Source organism: Hippoglossus hippoglossus, chromosome 14, assembly GCF_009819705.1.
Source record: "Hippoglossus hippoglossus isolate fHipHip1 chromosome 14, fHipHip1.pri, whole genome shotgun sequence".
In the NCBI taxonomy this organism is placed as follows: domain Eukaryota; kingdom Metazoa; phylum Chordata; class Actinopteri; order Pleuronectiformes; family Pleuronectidae; genus Hippoglossus; species Hippoglossus hippoglossus.
This window is the reverse complement of record NC_047164.1, coordinates 10507760-10528216: the sequence shown is the minus strand read 5'-3', so window position 1 is coordinate 10528216 and position 20457 is coordinate 10507760. Positions and strand designations below refer to the sequence as shown.

General features: G+C 43.0%; 1 protein-coding gene across 3 annotated transcripts in view; it reads left to right on the top strand.

Moving 5' to 3' along the window:
- The window catches only part of fnip1 (folliculin interacting protein 1), a 37040-nt gene that overhangs the window by 13655 nt on the left and 2928 nt on the right, over positions 1-20457 (top strand). For 2 of the 3 annotated variants that reach the window (XM_034607683.1, XM_034607685.1), the window contains exons 3-17: positions 1383-1520; positions 2169-2269; positions 2549-2623; positions 2892-2983; positions 3844-3927; positions 6564-6635; positions 7937-8072; positions 9149-9350; positions 9797-9882; positions 13637-13783; positions 15490-15659; positions 16750-18517; positions 19010-19175; positions 19466-19666; positions 19799-19914. In XM_034607683.1, coding sequence (XP_034463574.1) covers positions 1383-1520; positions 2169-2269; positions 2549-2623; positions 2892-2983; positions 3844-3927; positions 6564-6635; positions 7937-8072; positions 9149-9350; positions 9797-9882; positions 13637-13783; positions 15490-15659; positions 16750-18517; positions 19010-19175; positions 19466-19666; positions 19799-19914 — 3554 coding nt within the window. The remainder of the gene's footprint in view (positions 1-1382; positions 1521-2168; positions 2270-2548; positions 2624-2891; positions 2984-3843; positions 3928-6563; positions 6636-7936; positions 8073-9148; positions 9351-9796; positions 9883-13636; positions 13784-15489; positions 15660-16749; positions 18518-19009; positions 19176-19465; positions 19667-19798; positions 19915-20457) is intronic. The other variant, XM_034607686.1, reaches the window with a different exon arrangement.

Sequence of the window (20457 nt, the reverse complement as noted above, 5' to 3'; positions counted from 1 at the left end):
GCAGTAAGAGGGATGAGAGCAGTTAATGCTGTGTGTGTGTCTGTGTTACCTAGTCCGATGCCAATATTTTTGGTGCATTCTGCATCGTTAGGTCTTTGCCAGCTACCGTGTGACTTCTATCACATGATGGCTGTTTTTTTTTTTTGTTTAGTTTGTTTATTTTTTGTCAAGTCAGAGGAATTGCGAGAGAAGCACAGAGGGTCAGAGAGAATGCCGAATAGCGTAACAAGGTTCATGTAGTGAGAGCTTAGAGTGAAGAAACATAGGGAAAAGAATAAAACCTAGAGAAAGAGAGCTAGACAAATTATCTGCTGAAAGAAAAACAGCTGCAGGAATTAGAGGGATGAAGTTCTACTGGTGGAGAGAGGGAGGGAGGGAGAGAGAGAGGGAGGGAGGAAATGATTGCAGTGCTGCTCGCTCACGAGTTCCAGAAAGAGTCATATGACTGGCAGTCACATGCTGCTGGCTCCTGTGTACACACTTCATGCTGCACTGCAGCGGACACACACACACCCATGTACACAGTTGAGCACAAGCTCACTCTGAATCAGTGTGGCTTTATTATTTTGTGTGTTTATTAAGAAATCAGCCATCATATTGATGAGAGTGAACAGAAAATGTACATATCTGCAGTTAAAAAAAAAAAACATATATATAGAGCAATGAAGCAAAACAATAGCCTTTCCCCCTCTTTTCCTGTTTTCCTTCCCTCCCCATCTCATTCTTTGTTTTTCTTTGCCTTCCTCTCGTCCTCTCATTTGTCCTTCTCTCTCTATCCTTTCATTTCTCTTAACATTATCAGCAACAGTGAATTCAAGTGAGCCATTACCAGAGTCCAGCTAAAAAACACACACACACACACACACACACACACACACACACACACACACACACACACACACACACCCTCCCCCTTCCCTTCCCACAGTCCCAAATGCATTCCTCTTCAATAGGCTGCCAAGTTAAGAAGGCACATGACACAGGCTGATTGAGCTCACAATTTAGTTTGCTGTTTACACAAGTGCCCTTGGATTATGCTTCTGTGGTTTTTAACTTGATCAAATGATGAGTTCAATTCAGTTTATGATTTCCAAAAGTGAACTTTATAATTGGGAGATATTTTTTATTTTGGTACTGCCTAAAATGTCAGAGCATCAAGGGAAATATACAGAAATTTTGTATTTTATTGATGTTTACTCATGTGTATAGGTTTCCACATAATTTGTCTAAATGCAGAAACATGCATCTATCCTCATGATGTCATGTAAAAGTTAATACCAACCAAAAAGCAACTTGAAAGGTTAAGAGCTTGCTGCAGAATGAACTTGATCAAAATATATTTTTTAAACTCACTGACATAGTGTGGCCTTTGTACTCCACAGACCACTGAGGCCCAGGTCAAGATGTTCGGGAAATGCTGCCAGCTCCGACCCACAGGTGGCAGCAGCAGTTCCTTGGACAGCTCCTCCTCGTGCACCTCTGAAACCAAAGACACCAAAGAGCAGGGTCTCCGCTTCCAGGTAACACATAGGCCCTGTCACCTTAACGTGCGTCTCGGGTGAACTGAAAAGTTCAGATGTCATGGACAAAGCCAGTTTACACAATTTGTTCTTCTTGTGTTAGTTTGCGAACTGGAACATCAGTTGAGTAGGCGGCACTTCATTGTGGCCAAGGACACATCTTTATACACACTGCTAAAAGAAAGTGCTTAAATTTGGGACACATTCCACCTCCGAATGTTGCCCTTAGTTTTTCTTGTGTGCATTCACACGTGTGCTTAGAGATTCCCACTTATAATAGTATCAGCCAATACAAAAAGGTGTAAACTTCTACTGCTTTCATATAGTATGTATACCTAAGCATTCACAAACGCTTAAGGTGATATACACACATAATGTATATGCATGCAAATTCCATGTGTGCATAGGCATATCCAGGTCCCGCAGGATTCACTTTGTCAGTCTGTTCACTCTCGAGTTCATTGATCTTTAAGATGAACAATATACATTGAAAGGTGACACCCGTTAGCTCACCTGGTTGTTTGGCTGGTTGCTATATGTCTTTCATTCTCTCTCTCTCTCCACCTCTCACACTTAAACTCTGTCCTATCAATGAAGGCTTGATACCCCAACATATCTAGAAATGTCTACTTCTTTTCTCTTCTCCAGGGTTCGAGGTGTTCGTCCGATGTGGTGATGTTGGGGGAAATGATGTTCGGCTCTGTTGCCATGAGTTACAAAGGCTCCACACTAAAAATCCATCAGATCAGGTAAGAAGAACAGGGAAGCTGGCTTTTCATCTTGCAGCTGATCATGAAATAAAATGTAAACACATCCTCTGACCAGGTTTATTTTGCCATTTAGTATGAAGGTCTATTGTGGAGTATCAAATTCTTAATTTACATTACTGTACAAAAGAAGTAAGGACAAAAAGATTCAAGAGAAAAATTAAAAGGAGACAAATTTAGATATGAAAGGCACACAATAGTGCACAAGAAGTTAGCTCACATATGCCGATTACCGTTGTCCCTGTACTATCATCATATCAGATCACCACCTCAGCTGATGCTGAGTAAGGTCTTCACCGCCAGGACTGGAGGCAGCGTGTACGGCAGCCTCAACACGTAAGCACAGACACACACACAGACACACAAGGTCCCCTGTGTTTAAATCAGACATCAATACTGTCTGTGTTTCTTACTGTCTTTGAATGTCTGTAATCTGTCCTTCTGTATGTAGTTTACCTCTTTGCTCTACTGTTGCATAGCTTTTTTTTAAAAGTTATAATTGAAGTCACCTTTTTTTTCTGAATGTTGTAATTGTATATGTGCAGTATAGTGTTGGTGGTACATACTAACTTTTATTCCCTGTTTTCTGTTTCATCTTGTGCAGGTTACAGGACAGCCTGGAGTTCATTGGACAGGATGGCAACACCTTAAGGCCTGATCAAAACACGGGGCCCAACAGTCTATTAGGAAACATAGGTAACAGTAACCCAGTGCTGCCCCAAAGTCCTCCTCTTTCCTTTTTAGTTAACGTATGAAATGAAGGTAGAGAGGAGGTGAAATGTTTTTCTTTAAAACACAGCCTCAACTCAGTTTAGTTAAAGTCTGATACACATCTGATTAAAGGAAAGATAATTTTACTTTGAATAATTGAATGTTAATCTGATTCAGTTTCTAACATCATCACATCACTTTGAGAATGACAAAAAGTACTTCAGGAATAATTTACTGTAAGGGCAACTTGAATTTCACATTCGTTTTGAGTGTCTTTCTACAACTGTGAGGAGGCCGAAGATTTTGTTTTTCCTTTCCTACCCTTTAACATTCTTATTTGAATACAAACCAGACTGGAAAAACTGCCAACGACTCTCTGGTACTGCTTCCCTTCATTAAGCTCTTGAGAGGCTCCAAAAACCCTCAAACTGGCCGTGCAAGAACAAGTTTCTCAGCAAAACGATCCTTGACTGGTTTACAGTATGAAATGTATAAATAACAGCTTGAACTGCAAAATCTATGCTTTTGTTATGCCTTTTCTCTGTCATCCTCACAGAAAAGACAAAAATGTATAGTCCATAATTTATTGTTTGGTTACCTGTGTTTTCTGTGAGTGATACCAGCCTTCCTGTTTGTCTGTTAACCTCGCTGACTGACCTGCTACACGATGGGTATTATTTCATTCCAGACTAAAGATCTCCCATAACTACGTACCGTAAAGATGACAGGAGGTTGCTAGTCTTCCTCCTCCCTTATTCACTAACCATGGTTCATGTTTTTTTTGTTTTGTCTTCCCCCCCCCTCTTCCTTCTCTTCTTTTCCATGTTTTTGTTTGTGCTGCACAGGACTTTCGCAGCTCTGCAGCCCTCGCCGGGCCTTCTCTGAACAGGGCCCTCTGCGCCTCATCAAGAGCGCGTCTTTCTTTTCAGGTTGGCGCTTAAAACCGGCCACGACTGATGTGTGCTGGTTACGTGTATGTGTGTAGGCTGTAGTTGCAGTAGTAGTGGCTGTGCAGGCCTAGATCCTCAGCGGCTGCATGGCTGCATGGCTGTGTGGTGAATTTTGCACTAGTAGAAATAGTCGAAGCATGCAGCGCAACAGCACACTTGCAAATAACTTGGGTCAGATAATAGCTGCAGAAATTGTTTGGTTTTTCATTTGGGCATTTGTTAATAAATTCAGGTGATGGCAAATAATTTAAAAAAATGCACTTTTCGTAATATGTATGGCTTTGAACAGCCTCTTTTTCTTTGTTTTGCTAGTGGCTGTGTCATTACACAACCTTGCCCATCAGCAATAAAGAGTTTGCAAATATATCATTAATATATCTGCCACTGTTTTCTGACCCAGGCCTGTAGGTGTTACACACGCAGAAATGATGTGCATGGGTGCTCACTGGTGTCAGTAGCTGTAGTTTTCGTAGTTCCTTTCTTCACGTGTTCTTCACTCTCCTACTTAAACTATCCTTTTGTCTCTGATAGTGACTGTGATACTTGGGCAACTAGTCTAGGCTTTACAATAGTAAAGATATTCAACTTTAGTGGACTTAAACTTCAAAACTAAATGAAATGGCTCAATTGCAGACTTCTGGATAAACGCATCCACTAAAGTTAAACATCTTCGTAACACAGTTATACAGTTTGCCACAGAGAGGTTGTGGGACACTGAGGAGCTCCACCAGCTGATGGTGAAATGTCCTGCCCAAGGGCGCCTCGGCAGTAGTTACTTAATACTTACTACTCTATTTTCTATAAACCAATTCTATTCCAGTTATATTCAGTAATATTTCTAAAATGTGTACGGTAAGGTAGCCTGCATCTGTCTCTGCCAGTGACTGTGAAACAGGCTTAAAATAGAGGTACCTGTTTTTTACAGAACACGATTTGCATTTGTTTTCAAACTAATAATTGAACACTTACTGCATTGCTTTTGCAAACAATATTATTTCAAACCTTGCCCACGCATCATTGCTGTAAAGAAATCAACTGAATTTTCCCCCAGTGATTAAAAAAACAAATTGGTTTGGTGTTTTCGAGCAACATGAAGTAGCAATGATTCAGTTTTTTCCACTGTGTGCATTTTCTAGACAGACCACATAGCTAGATTAAGTCTTGAAAACAAATACTGTTCTTTCAATTACACTCTAAAATAGCATTTTTGAGTAGAGTAGAATAACTTCAAAAAAATTACAAGTATTCAGTGTTTATTCCTCTCTCCCTGTCACTGGGGTACACCCTCTGCCCTCACTCTAGTGAATTGGTGCTTTTATAGAAAGATCCTCTTCCCCACACCGCCTACGCACTATTCATTTTAGCACAACCATAGTTTGGCATGGCATGTTGTTCTCTTAGTTATGTAATTTTGGTATAGCAAAGTGTGCAATAGGAGTGTACACACACACAGACACACACTCTGACAGCTTTGCCAAAAAAAAACTCATGTTGACTGCACATTCAAATGCTGCATTTGTGGTTTTCACATCTCTGCTTAGCCCAAAGAGTTGATGAGAAGGACATTTGAGAATAAGGAAACAGACCCAGTGACATCTATACTGTAGTGCTTGTTGTAGAAAGTTGCATTACAGCAGTTGCTGTAGAAACTGAGCAACAGCAGATTACAACAGTAGTGGGTTTTGCATTATCTTTCTATTTGTGACACTTCCTGTGTTTTGGTCTGACTAAACAAAGGGTGCACCAACAGCATGAGAATTAGTCAGCAACAGTCATTTCCATGTAGAATCTCGTCCAACATCTTTATGTGTGGACCTCACATAGGAGTTGTGTGATTCATAGTCAAATAGTGTTACAATTATTTAGAATAGGCTGTCATCCGTGGGAATTAAATTTTTCGTGCTGCAATATGTACTTAATAAGCAGTCACACATGATGAAGTTGTCAGTGGCCACATCTCTGTTTATTTCTGCTGTCAATGCTACTCTGGAGTTTTTCGATCGCCTAAAAATTTTAATTTTGCAATCGCTGCTGGCCGTGCTTTAGTTTGAGAACTCCTGGGCCGCGGTTTAGTATTGACGGGCACTCGCTTCCTGATTGGACCTGGTTCTCATCAGTCATGACTTGACTACCAGTGATGTGTGGTAAACACTGCTCCACTTCATCATCATTCCCCAAAAAATAAAATCCCTGCTCTTACTTTTCCCCAATGCTGTTTCTCGTTCAGTGTATTTTCTGCAAGTAAGCAACCAACTCCAGCGTAGACGGTCTGATTCCTGTTTACACCGGCACGATACACGATAGCTTGTGTGGAAATAGATTGTTTTTAGTTTTAAACGCTGTTTTAAAACCAAAAACGCGTTAGTATGGCTGTAGACTTAGCCTCTGTATTTGTTTGTGCTTGTGGTGATAAGAGCATCCTCAGAATGTCGCGTGCTCCATTGTGCTGATCACATTGGTCTGTTTCTCACAGTTTTTTTTTTTTTGTCTCTTCTTTTCATCCCTCTCATTTCCTCCTTGTTCAATTTCCTACCTTCCCATCACCAAACATCTCTCTCTCTCTCTCTCTCTCTCTCTCTCTCTCTCTCTCTCTCTCTCTCTCTCTCTCCCTCTAGGCCACAGTCACCCCATGGACATGCCTGGCCGAGGGCTGTACGACGAGAGGGACAGCGGCATCGCCCGGTCAGGTAGGTTAATTAGACTAGGAGCCAAAGCCTGGATTGACCTACACACAGCTCTCTGTCGTCCTGTCGAGCATTGAATGGGGTTTACATTTATTCCTGTAGAGAAGATCAAGTGTGCGCCAGGAAACTATTGAACTCTTGCACTTGAGAAAGTTTGTGCTTAAACGTCACTGCTTAAGGTCACGAGTGTGGAGAGTTGCACAACACTGGTTACTTTAACCGGTAGCGACTTCCCTAATGTGGTATGCAAGAGGCAGATGCACATGAACTCAGTTTTCCATTCATTATAAAGGACCCACAGGTGGACACTCAGTCATGACTCATTGGGATGTGTATGGAAAAAAGAGGGAGAAAGGTGAGGGATGAGAGAAGACGGAGAAAAAGATTTCCTCTCGACTGTCAATCCTGCAATTCTAAAGTATTTAAACCAAAAACCAGAGAGAAAGAAGGGGATGCAGGGGTGAAAGACAGTGGGTGTGTTTACACTGCCTGTATGGTCCAGAATACCTTGTGCAATGGAAACTGAACCCTTAACCTCTGCTCTGCTCACTTTCCCCTGCTCCACAAACACCACCACCGTCACGAGCGGAATTATGTTTTCTGATCTATCCCAGGTCACATGCAGAGAGTTAAATATAGTGGCTTCAGAAAACCTGTTTTAAACGAGCTTCTAATTCAAGCCTCGTCCTCTCATCTCCTCCCTCTCTGCGGTTGGGCTGGAGAGCTCTTTATTTATCTCTGATACACACACGTACGCACATGTCCCCCTGTAACACGCCTCCCTTCCCGCCTCCCTCCTTCTCCTCTTACTACAGTCCTCTCGCTACGTCTTCAACTTGTTAGCACAGTTTTTGTTTTTTTCACACACACGTACACATACACTCGCCCTCAGGACGTTATCTCTTCACACATACACACATACTCCTCGTACACACACAAGGACACATTCTGTCTTAATGGTGTGTGTGTGTGTGTGTGTGTGTGTGTGTGTGTGTGTGTGTGTGTGTGTGTGTGTGTGTGTGTGTGTGTGTGTGTGTGTGTGTGTGTGTGTGTGTGTGTGTGTGTGTGTGTGTGTGTGTGTGTGTGTGTGTTTTGTCATTACCATGCCAGGTTGGTGTAAAGCCAGCTTGTCCAATAACTGCAGCATGTGACTGTGTGACACACTAGCTGATATTAAAGCTCCAGTAATTAGGAGCTACATCTGGGTGGGTGTGTGTCATTCAGAATGAATAACCCTAAACACTTAACTTGTTTTCGCATTCTTGTTTTTTTTATTTACTTCTTTCTCTTCTCCGTCTCTTTAGCTTCTCTGAGCAGCCTGTTGATCACCCCCTTCCCGTCTCCTGGCTCCTCTCTGACCAGCAGCTGTGCGTCCAGCTACCAGCGCCGATGGCTCCGCAGCCAAACCACCAGTCTGGAGAATGGTGTTTTTCCCCGATGGTGAGACAAATACAAGCATACGTGCACAACAAAACCGTGCAAAAACAGTGTTTACCTAGATTAACCTAAACACAAATAAAAAAGAAACATGGTTTATTACAGAGGGATCGCTCTTTCTTTCTTTCTTTCTTTCTTTCTTCAAAAAATCCTAACAACTAGAACAGTTATTTTTTGTATTTATTACTTTAAGGGTTAGGTGACGAAATAGTTATCTGATACATTTCATTTCAGTCAACTGACCGATCATTAGATACAACTCTAACCCACACGCACACTCACATATGATCTTCTTAGCACCTTCTCAAACACTCTCAGAAACTCTACACAAACATTAATCAGCTTCATCAGGTATTTGTAGTTTGTTCTCTTAGGACGTTCTCAGAATCTAGCAGGCAGCTCGGAAAGTGACATACACTGCTGTTATGTGCTAATAACGGGTCAGACACGTACTTCTATCTTAGTGAGGACATTCATTGGCATAATGCATTCCCTAGCACCTTACCCTAACCCTAACCATCCAAACTAAATGCCTACCCTAACCCTTAACCTAACCTAAACCTAATTCTAACCCTAACCCTAAAACCAAGTCTTAACCCCCAAACAGTCCATTAAAGGGGGGTCACAAAGTGAGGACCGGCCAAAAGGTCCTCACTTTCCCAAAATGTCCTCACTCCGTAGGTTGTAGGGTCAAACTGGCCCTCATAAAAATAGCTGTACAAGAGCGAGTGTGAGAGCGCGAGCGAGTGTGAGAGCGCGCGCGCACACACACACACACACACACAACTTTGCACAGGATATTGTGTTGGCCTGTCACTATAAATGCGTTAGAGTGCTTTAATCTTTCAGGCTTAGAAAAGGAGATCCTAAACAGTATTCTTACAATTTTTGATGTGAGGCAATCTGGGAGCATAGATATAACTTGATATGAAATCGGTTTGTTCTAGAAAAACTACAAGGATTTAGGTTTCTATGTGAAGTCAATGCATGGAAGTTACCAACATGTCGCGGCCTCTAGAATCTGTCTTGTCAGAATCCTATTGGTCTCTGCTCTAAAATTAACCCCGTGTCCTGGACAGGTCGGTGGAGGAGAGCTTCAACATGTCTGATGAAAGCGGGGGACCGAGCCTCGGCGTAGCCAGGAAGAAGAAGATCGCCATCGGAGTCATCTTTACGCTGTCCCCCAATCTCGAGGAGAACAACCGCTTCCAGGATTTCTTTTTCTCCCACTTCCCTCTGTTTGAAAGCCACATGAACAAACTGAAGAGCGCAATCGAACAGGTGAATTAAAGTGTAGAACTGCAATTATTAGAGCGGAATTTCTTCATGATTTCCCTTTTTGTGTTTCTTTTCCTGATGTGGTTATTCATTTTTTAAATTTACTACAAAATCATTGTTTCAATGTGTCCAATGTTTGTGTAACTAAACCTGTCAAAGAAACCTACTTAGCAGGGAGATATGAATAGAAGCCAAATGCCAACTTTACACCCTGTCCTTCCCTTTGTAATGAGCCGAGATGCTGTCAGATTGACTCGTTAATGGTCATACCACATATATCTATGGCTCTGAACACTGGTGCCTGTTGTTGGCACTGTCAGAGCTTTTTTGTGCCCCCCCTCCTTGTCATCCCCCTTTTACAAATTCCTTGCTCCACCTTTCCTGCAACTTTGTTTGTGGGCTTCAGTGCCAAATAGCTCAAAGCGTGTGTGTGCTATGTCACTCTGAAGGCCATGAAGATGAGTCGCCGGTCAGCTGATGCCAGCCAGAGGGCCTTGGCTTACAGCCGAATGATGGACGGACTCAACGATTTCAGGTTGGGCAACAACTCTTTTTGACTCACTGTGACACAGACACTAATCTTAATTAATTAATCTTTTCACCATACAACACTGTAAACTTTGGAGCAGTTTTATTTGTAAATGTAGAAACGAGATTATCCTGCACATAAAACCCAAGGATTTTGATATGGGCCAAAAACACACTCACTCACAGTCTATTTAAGGCAGGAGCTTCACTGCACGTTTACCAACAAAATCTCACTGGCAGTTCACCAGAGCAAACATCTAAGTTCCATTCAGTTTCTGTTGACTGGAACCAAACACTCTAACTACATCCATAGCAATGTCTCCACATCACTGAGCGACTCTGGAAAATATGTGACATTTAACATCTATTCCCAGGAAACAGACGCTACACTTAGAAGACGTGTCTGGTGTATCTCTGCTCTATGTAACCTGACACGAGCATAGCTGTGCAACGTGCATCATTCATTGTGTCTATCAGTCGTCACTGCACATAATGCGACACGGGTAAACTGCGTGGTGGACAGGATTTTGTTTCTTGATGGAGGGAGAGATAAGATGCTGGAAAGGCTGGTGTGATAAAACAAACAGGCAGGTAAAGGACCTGTATCATGTTGCCCTGTCCATCAGACAAGTAGCCGCTGCACTGGGTAAGATGGGAGTTAAAAATAGGCGTTATGCTCACACACTACAGAGTGAAGACACATCTAGTGTTCTGTCCTCAAAACAGTTTACTTTAATTTCTCCTCATTTGAAAAATACCCTTATCTAAACATTAAATTTGTATCCAGGGTCTTGTTCTTGTTAGCATAATCTTAATGTTCCTGAAAAGTAGGTCAGCAGGTGCTTATACTTATCCTGTGTTACTCATGAAATGGCTCTAACATTTGGGCACCTTTAATGACTTGAGATCTGCCTTTCATTACAACCGTACTTTCTTAAGCAAGCGGGTGGCCCGACTATCAAGCAGCCAGTAAACTGTGTTTTTGCTGGTTACATCTGAGATTGACCTGCTGCTGTTGCTGGCAGACAAAAGAAGAATCTCATCTATTAACGTGGTTTACAAGAAAAAACATTTTTAACATCACATTTTTTATTTTCACTTTGACAGCAACATTTTAGGTTGATGTATCCCCAAAATAACATATATCGTTTTATTTAACCATCAGAATCAAATGGTTCTTGTCAGCTTAATGTTGCTGATATCATCAAAGGAGAATGACAAAGAACTTTTAGAAAAGACGTCATGACTGTCAACAGCAGTTAGTGTATCAAGGTGAATCTATGATACGTGAAGGTAACAGGCGAGGAGATTCTGCTCCAGTTACTGATGCAGTGGGCTGAGGTGTGGCAGTCATGAATAATTACTGAGTATGTGTTCATTTTTATGTATGGTGTATGTTTGAGAGTATAGGTACAAAATTGAGTAAGTTTGAAAAATGATCAATAAGATGCACATTGAGCCAAGTAAGAGATGTAGAAATATAGAGAGAAGAGGAACATTCTTTTCCCCACCTGTCTTGTGCAAACCATTTGTTGCATTGTAACTCCTCCCAGCATGCTGAAGAGGAGTCTTGCTTCAGGGCCTTGGTTGTCTTCAGGGAAGCTTATTGATCAGTGTTTTAGAAACTACCTAAACTCAACTCTTCATAATGCTGCTTTTAGAGGATGCTTTATTTAGGCTTTCTAGAAACACAAGTTCTCCGAATGATCTAAGGTTAATATGCGATGACATGGAAAAATGAAATCATAAATTTCAACTGATGAGGTTGCAGAATAGCGTGCATGTGTGTGTATATGTGTGAGCCATGCTTGTCAGTACAAACTTATTTAATGTGTGTGTGCATACATGCCTGTCTCCACCACTACTTTCCCTTGTCAATCACACACTGGTAGGCAGTTTCCCGTCTGAGGTCCCCTCATTACTGCAGTCATATGCCTGTCGGCAGTCGGCCACAGAAACCCAAGCCTCCTGCGTGGCAACCCTATCTACCTCGGGCAGCGGCCACGAGCACCAGAATAGTAAATAATATATGAGTGCCAGCAGGATGAACACTATTGCACGGGACAAACAAAATACAAATCTCACCTTCAGATGGCAGCTAAATATAAGCGTAGCCACCTTTGCCATTAAGAGGCATTGACTTCATGGAACATTACTGAAGGAAACTGGAAGAAATGTCTTTCGCTTAATGCTTTGACGTAGTGGGAGGGCAAGGTAACACGCACGCACGCATGCTGCCAAAGATAATCTGCACAGTTAGCAGGGGCATGCACACATAAAGGTCACACCAGCCTATACTAGGGTTATGTTAGGGAACAGGCAGTTGTCCTGAGCCAAGTAGAACACTCAACACACCAGGGTTCTGTAGATCCCATTTACCATAAATACATAAAAAGGTGCACTCTGGATGAAAAGAATGCACCAAATGGCAGCCATTAGAAACGGTGAGTTTTTAATGCAGTTTTCCTACCCAACATTGTATTTAAGGTTATCCCTTAAAATGAACTTAAGCAAAAAAGACTCAAAAGCATCTTAAAATTAAGTGTATTGTATATTTTAGGTTTTATACTATACATTCAAATTATGACAAAGAGGTTGTAAAACACATTAATTGACTAATTGACTTGCTAAAATGTGTTAATATATCAACTCATGCAAACAAATTGAGACTGGATCCAGGCTCTTTCAGTGACCATAACGGTGCCGTGTGTACATTAGCTACTGAAAACACAGCCCATTGCCAAGCCAAAAGCCGTTGATGAGGTCAGAAATTCTTGGATTGGTGCCCTCCATCGTGAGGTAATTTAAAACACAAGCGCGCTCTTAAAAGTTCACCTAAACAGCTGCTGCTGCTGCAAAGAAGCCGAGGGCAGATCTCTCTCTCATGTAGCGCTGGCTCGTTCTCACACATCTACCCACTGGGGGCTTTTTCAATAGATGAATCCACAGCAGACACAGTGGGGTCAAGTGGGGCTTAAAAAGGCCACGGATAAGTCGACTTGTTTATAACACAGGAATGAATGAAGCGTTATTAGGTGGTTTGTCTGCTGACAATGAAATGTAAAGAGGGTAGGAGACGTGGTTTATGTGCATTGAGTTTCAAATGACATTAACTCCATTCTGTTGAGCTCCTTTAAAGTTAGACTGGCTATGCTGTTGTGTTTTATGTGTTTGTAGAAGATTGCTGTTGTTTATGTTGTGTTTGCAAGGGATTAAGGGTAAACAGATAAAATGCCACATCCTCGTTTTGCATATTTGAAGACAGAGTCCAGCAGCTGCCATCCATATTACAGCTCTGACTAAGAAACGCCTGATTCTTGACATTCCTCAGGCTGCAGAGATTCCCCTCTGCCCCTGTGTCAAAGCCTGGCCCCTGGCCGAGACATGCTCACCAACACACCCCACGTTCCATGGAAACTCCACTCCTTCTCAATGAACAAATGCCCAAGCCGAGCCACATACAGATAGTTACACTCAAACACACACTTGCAGCACAGAGCCAGAGCAGAGGTTGTGTGTGAGCGTGCACAAGTTTGACGGACTCTTACACACACGCACACACACCCAGGGTCTCCCATGGCCTCAGTGCAGACAGCAACGCTCTGTGAACTGAGATCTCTTTTGTTTACCCCCGAGAGACAATAACGTGTCTGTTCCATCTCTGTCTGTTTTCTCTCTCTTCCCCTCCTTCCCTTTCGTTCACTCTCCACACGCCCTCTGCGTCTTTCATCCCACCCTCCCTCGCCGTACCTCGTCTCCAGGATGACCATCTGCGACCTTTACACCATGCCTCGGGTGGCTGAGCCTGTCTGGTTGACCATGATGTCTGGGGCATCGGAGAAGAACCAGCTCTGCAGTCAGTTCATGAGGGAGCTCTCCCTGCTGATGGAGCAGGCCTCCAAGAACCAGTTGAGTGTCCACTTGTTCTCACACCTGGTCTGTCACCGAACTTCTGAATGTCACACCACTTTAAGAGATTTTGTCTCAGACTAGGAAGGAAATTAGATGAAAATGCATCTTCAAACATGTCTGTTGTATTGAATACTAGTTGTCAGCAGTTACATTGACACAACAAACCCAGAACTCTAGGAAATGAGCTATTTTGATCTTCTGAAAGCCAAAATCCAGAAAGAATTCAGGCAGGAACCATGCAAGCTCACAGATATAAAGAGGGAAAGACATGCACATTAGCATTCAGACATAAAGAAATGTTACACATGCAGAGTCTTTCCACTTCTTTTGTTGGCTTGTACTTCCTGAACAAGCTCATGAACAAAGAGACACATGCAGACTCTCACACACAATTCATTTTCTCTCTCACATACACCAGTTAAAAACACACTCTATCTCTCTCACACACACATACACACACACTGTGAATGCTTCCCCCCTCTTTGCGTTTATTTGTCTCTCTCAGAGGGAGCTGTGAATGAGAAGATCCCTGCCAGTCTCTACATTCTTATTGTTGCTGTTACAAAACCATTTCAAACCACTGCTGTAAATATATGAATTGGTAGCAAGGCATTTATTGAACATGGCACCAATATCGAGTGCAGTTGATTTAAGTAGCATTCATTACACTGAACTGAATTGTTGCATCAGGATGATCTTAAAGGAACGCAGTAAATACCAATATTTGAATGTTGTGGTTTCTTTAGCTTTCATGCATTAAAAAATACTATACCAGGGTTGACAATTCTGTATTACCAATTACTGACATTTATGTCCATGACAGGTTCCCAGAACCAAAAGTTATGTCTTGAATTTTTTAGAACACTTAGCACTTAAAACTCTTCATTTTTCATTCATTCAGTCCTCATTCATGCAGCTTGGATTGAGAGTCTGGAAAGTGAAATTTGACCAACACAAAATTTGTACTACAGAGACTAAGAAGAAATCATAATCTTAGCTACACTTTTTGAAAAAGAAAAGAAATAACATAGAAGGATTGAGAAGAATGATCGTTTTTAAATTATTTTATTATTTAAAACATATACTATATGGCTGAATGTGAATCTCTACAGACATATTCTCATTCTCGTTGTGTTGACCAATAATAAAAACTGTGTCTCCCAGGCAACAAGTGGTGTTTGTCTGTCAGCATCACTTCTTAGCTGAAGTAATAGTTTCTTCCACGATCGGTCATGATGACTAACACGTAACTAAGCTGCCGGCTCTTGAATGTAGTATCAAGTCTCTCAGGGAGCTGCTGATGTTACCCAGTCACACTGTTTCTTTTCTGAGCCATCCCATCTGTATTCCCATGACCAATGGTTTTGATTTCGGCAGCAGCCACAACTGTGCCCTTGCAACTGATTGAACTTGAGTGCCACGATGGTGTTGAGTCATGAGACAGGAAGGGAAGTAGACACTTGTGGTCAGGAAAGAGAAGTGAGCACAAGTCTTTGTACTTGTGTGTTGCTATGTGGTATCCAGTTTAGCGAGAAAAAGACTGACCCATGTTTTCCCCCGTATTAAGAGAACATCTGACCTAATGAAACAAAGTCACGGGGTGAAACTGAGAAGCCAAGTCATCTGATTGATTGCATCCACCCAGAGACTACATTTCAGGACTCTTGGAGTTTTGCTGACCAACTTGTGTTTGACGTTCCAGATTCCTCCCCGCCTTATTGACGTCCATCCTGACTAATCATCTGGCCTGGGTCCCCACCGTCATGCCCAATGGGCAGCCTCCAATCAAGATCTTCCTCGAGAAACACTCCTCCCAGAGCGTGGACATGCTCGCAAAGACACACCCCTACAACCCACTCTGGGCACAGCTAGGTGAGAGTCAAACACACACAGTAACACACACACACACACACAGAGTGAGATGAATGAGCCTTTGTTTTCTGTCAAAGCACGAGGCTGGAGGGGAAGTAGAATATAACACCTGTGTTGGATCGTCTTGGCTCAAGCTTGAACAGATTCTAACCTGCCATCATAAATGTTGTTAATCATTACAGCATGAAGACAAGTTAGGACTGGACTATCATCTCCTCATGCAACTCTATTAAGTTTTCATTTTGTTTCAGTCATGATGTGTGTAATTCAGTTCCTGCAGTCTGCAGTTTAAATCCACTATGTTGTAGCTTTTCACTTCACACTTTCACATGGAAGTGTGGATTTCAGGTGCAATAGCCTGCAGCGTCTAATCAACATGTCACAACAGTGTAAAAATCGGATTTCGATTTAATGTTTTTTTTCCCGTCTATGATGATAAAATTACTTTGTTAATAAGAAGTGGAAACATGTAGTGTTGCACTGAAGCAGGTTGCATTCGTGAAAATCTATGGGTATATTTTCAGCAAATGCAGTGATGATGTGTGAATAACTGCAGTTGATTTTTCAGGTTAGGTTTATTCCATAAATTCATATGTGTAACAGAGTTTGTTGAGGAGTCCACGCTTTCACCTCAAATGACATGGCAAAGCATTAAGAAAGTGGTTTGATGCTGACACCTAGTGTTTAAAGCAAAGAATTGCAGAACTTGATTGGTCATATTATTAAACAAACTGAGGTTAAGAAGAGGTCAGAAAATGTCCTGGCAAGAACATTTTTAAAAGGCAATTTGTGTATTTTAAACTGTTCATTGTTTAAATATAGCTTTATCATTCCAGGAAGGAATAAATGTATAATTTGCATACTTTTTCCCCTTGTCATATCTTTATATGCAGCGTAGATCATCATCATTCTCATGCAATGGAGATACCAAACACACACAACTTAAGACACAAACATATTATATCTTAGATTTATGTCCTGATTTTGTAGATAATAACCAAACTTTTGCACTTTTTTTAAGGGCTAAAAGCATCTGAAGACCTGATCAGTTATGCTCATGATTCCTTTTTCTTTCCGTCACTGTGTGTAGGGGACCTGTACGGGGCCATTGGGTCACCAGTACGCCTGTCAAGGACGGTGGTGGTTGGCAGACGACAGGATATGGTCCAGAGACTCCTCTATGTCCTCACATACTTCATCCGCTGCTCTGAGCTGCTGGAGACGCACATGCTGGACAGTGCTGAGGATGAGGCCATCGTCATGCCCGGTTCCCTCATCACCACCTCCCTAAGGAAAGGAGAGGTGGAGGAGTCGGACTATGTCCTTGTTACTGTCCATAAACCCAGCGGGGACTACTTGTCCCAAGGGGCCCATGGCAATCAGAGTGAGACAGAGGACAGTAGCTACCCCTCAGACAACAGCCTCCAGAGCAGCACATACACAGACACTGAGGTGGTGCATGGTACAGAGGATGCACCCAAGGAGGATGAAGAGGATGGGGAAGACGAGGAGGACAGCAGTGAGAGTCAAGGGTCCAGGAGCAGTGTGCTTCAGACGGGACACAGTCAGGACACAATTCCTGTTATCAGGACTACAGAGGCAGCTGAGCCTGGGGAGCTGCCCAGGGAGTCTAGCAGCCCGCTGGGCACGGAGGCCCGACTGGAGACGGTGCTGTGCGTTGGCTCAGCCTCACCCAGGGAGCAGGTCTGTGTGCTGGAAACAGAGACCAAGGGCGAACTGAAACTTACTGTCCCATCCATACCCTCAACCTGTGTATCATGTCTGTCCCCAACTCCCATCACAGAGTGTAAGAACTCTGGGACAGGGGCTGGGATGGATGCAGGCACAGGGGACCCTGTCACCAAAGTGCTGACTCCTCGACCTTTGGGAATCCCACTAGAGAAGAAGCCCCCGGATAAGAACGTCTCTCCCATGGTGCCAGTGCCAGTGATACCTGGAAACACCAAGACAAGGCCCATGGCTTTGACTCTAACAGAAGAGGAGCCAGCGACGAAAGTCACTTTCCTCATCGGTGACTCCATGTCCCCTGAGTCGGACACAGAGAGCCGCAGAAGGAAGGTGGAGGATGAGTTTAAAAAGCACAAGAAACACCTCAAGGACAAACCTCTGCTTCACCAGCAGCAGCTGATGCATCAGCAACAACAGCATCATCATCATCAAGCTCAACGTTATCAACAGCTGCAGCTGCAGAGAGGAACAGATTCAAAGACCAGCAGCACCAGTGCATCAGAGGACCAAACCAAACAGACCAAGGCAGCTCCTGCCCTGCAGCGGGTGTCTAGTAAGATGCCCCAGTGGAGCCCAGCATGTATAGATGATTTTGATGAGTATTCGGACAACCCTGTGGAGACGAGGACAACAGACGATGTGTCTAAACGACAGCAGGCCAGCACCACGGACAGCATGCACAAAGACTTGCTGGACCCCTCGGGAGTCCGTCCACCTGGTGACTTGGGAGTTCAGACTTTTCAGGGTGGAGTAAGAACTCAGGATTTGGGTCTCTGTTTAAGTTCGGACGGGGAAGAGGTGGGGTCCAGCAGGAAAGGAGACACTTTGTTGGATGTCCAGAGGAGGTGCAGATGTGGTTCCACAGACTCCTCCGACAACTGCTGCTGTAGGGGCTGTTCTGCTGAGCAGGACAAGGGTCTCGTGTTGTCAGTCCCAGTCCCGCAGGATAGAAACAGCAACAGCAACAGTAAAGAGGACCAAAAACGTAAGGTGGTCCCTGTCAACGACTGGGAGATACCGCGCAACGAGAGCTCAGACAGCGCGCTGGGGGACAGTGAGAGTGAGGAGACGGAGGACTGGCAGGAGGAAGTGCTGGTGCCCTTCCCTGGGTAAGTACAGGAGCTGCACTGCTGTGAACCCTGTATGTGCCTGGAATGTTAATGGTCAATGTGTCAAATGGAGGATGTAGCCAGGTAATGGATTCATGATGTCATCATATTTTATTTGCATTCTGTCTCGTGCCAGCCGGTTACATCCTTTTATCTGTTTGCACATCAGCTCAGTCAGACATTACACAGACATTGTGCTATGTAGCTGTCAACGTAAACTCTATTTAATGTCCACTTCAGCTGATGCGTTCACACAGACGGCTCCTCTGAGTAATGAGTTGAGAAGTTGTAGTACATGTGTGAAGGCAGCTTTTGTCTCTCACGTCGTGCACAGCCTCAGTCTGGGTAACAAACTGCTGCTCAGTATATCTGCCACTCACTGAACAGAGTAGATACAAAGAGACCTGTTACTAAAGGGCTCTAGGAATAGAAACTATTAATGTAATTTCTGTCAAAAAAAGAAACATCTCCTGTCATATGTTTGATTTCCAGGTCAAAGTTGGTGGAGAACTTCTCAAAGCCAAGCATCGCTAATTTTGGCAGGTCTCTGTTCGGGGGCTACTGCCCCACCTACGTGCCAGACTTTGTACTGCATGGGCTGCCCAGTGACGAGAAGCTGCGGCAGTGCCTCATGGCTGAATTAACTCATGCTGTTCAGGTAAAGGACTTGAGTATTTTATTGCTGGAGATTATATTCCCCTGTTAGAGCAATGAAGACTTTGAGTTTGATCACTCTACAAGCTACTGTTATTAAAGTTGGTACTGTTCCATCACAAGTGAATTAGGTACCAGAATTTTGTAAAATGATAGGAGAATATGATCTTATCATTTTGAGACAATATGACTAAAAGTTGACCAGTGATATTCAATTATTCTTCATTTGCACTTTATTATTAGGTTCTGTATTATACGTATAATGAAGTAAACTACTGCTGTCGTCTTTTGTAGCATCCAGTATTGGATGAGCCCATAGCGGAGGCTGTCTGCATTATAGCAGACACAGACAAGTGGACGGTGCAGGTGGCGAGCAGTCAGAGACGAGCAACAGACGCCAACAAGCTGGGGAAGGAGGTCCTGGTGTCCAGTCTGGTTTCCAGCTTATTGCAGTCCACTCACCAGCTCTACAAACTCAACGTCTCACCCAACTTTGTATGTAAACTCTCTCATTGTACTGTCATGTGATACAGGACAAACAACGCTCAGTTCAAACCACGCTCAGTTCAAACCACTTATTATTTGCCTGTTTATGTTGATTACTGTCTATGTCCTCTGCCCCTTTAGTGTATAATGCACCTGGAGGACCGCCTGCAAGAAATCTACTTCAAGAGTAGGATGCTTGCTGAGTATTTAAAGGGCCAGACAAGAGTCCATGTGAAAGAACTGGGCATGGTCTTAGGGTAAGCAGCAACCTTTATTCTCAACTCATAGATGTTCAATGGCTCTACCTCAAAGTTATGATTTCGTTACATTACTACAATTAGAATGACTCCCTGCTAAGGCCCACCAGTTCCCTTAAATCCAATCAAGCTGCGCCAAATTGCACATAGATGTGAATAAAAGGCCCCATCGCGCAATGTTACAGTGATAACAAATATTACTGGATCCGCCCCTTTGTCCAGATCCATGCCAAAATCTGATGGGTTCTTTCTTGGCCCATGTCCGATCCTTCCACCAAGTTTTTGTGAAAATCCATCCTGAGGTTTTAGCATAATCCTCCTGACAAACTAACCAACAAACATACAGGGATGAAAACACAACCTCCTCAGCTGAGGTAATAATGAAAAACCTCTACCCAGACATATGGAGAAAGAAACAGGAACAACAGATAAATAGTATATTAATTCTTATCAATCAATCGGCTCCAGATGAATCTATAGAACAAGTAGAAGCCGAGGTTATCTAGGGTCTGAGCTGTGTTCGAAATAAAAAGAATTGCAGAA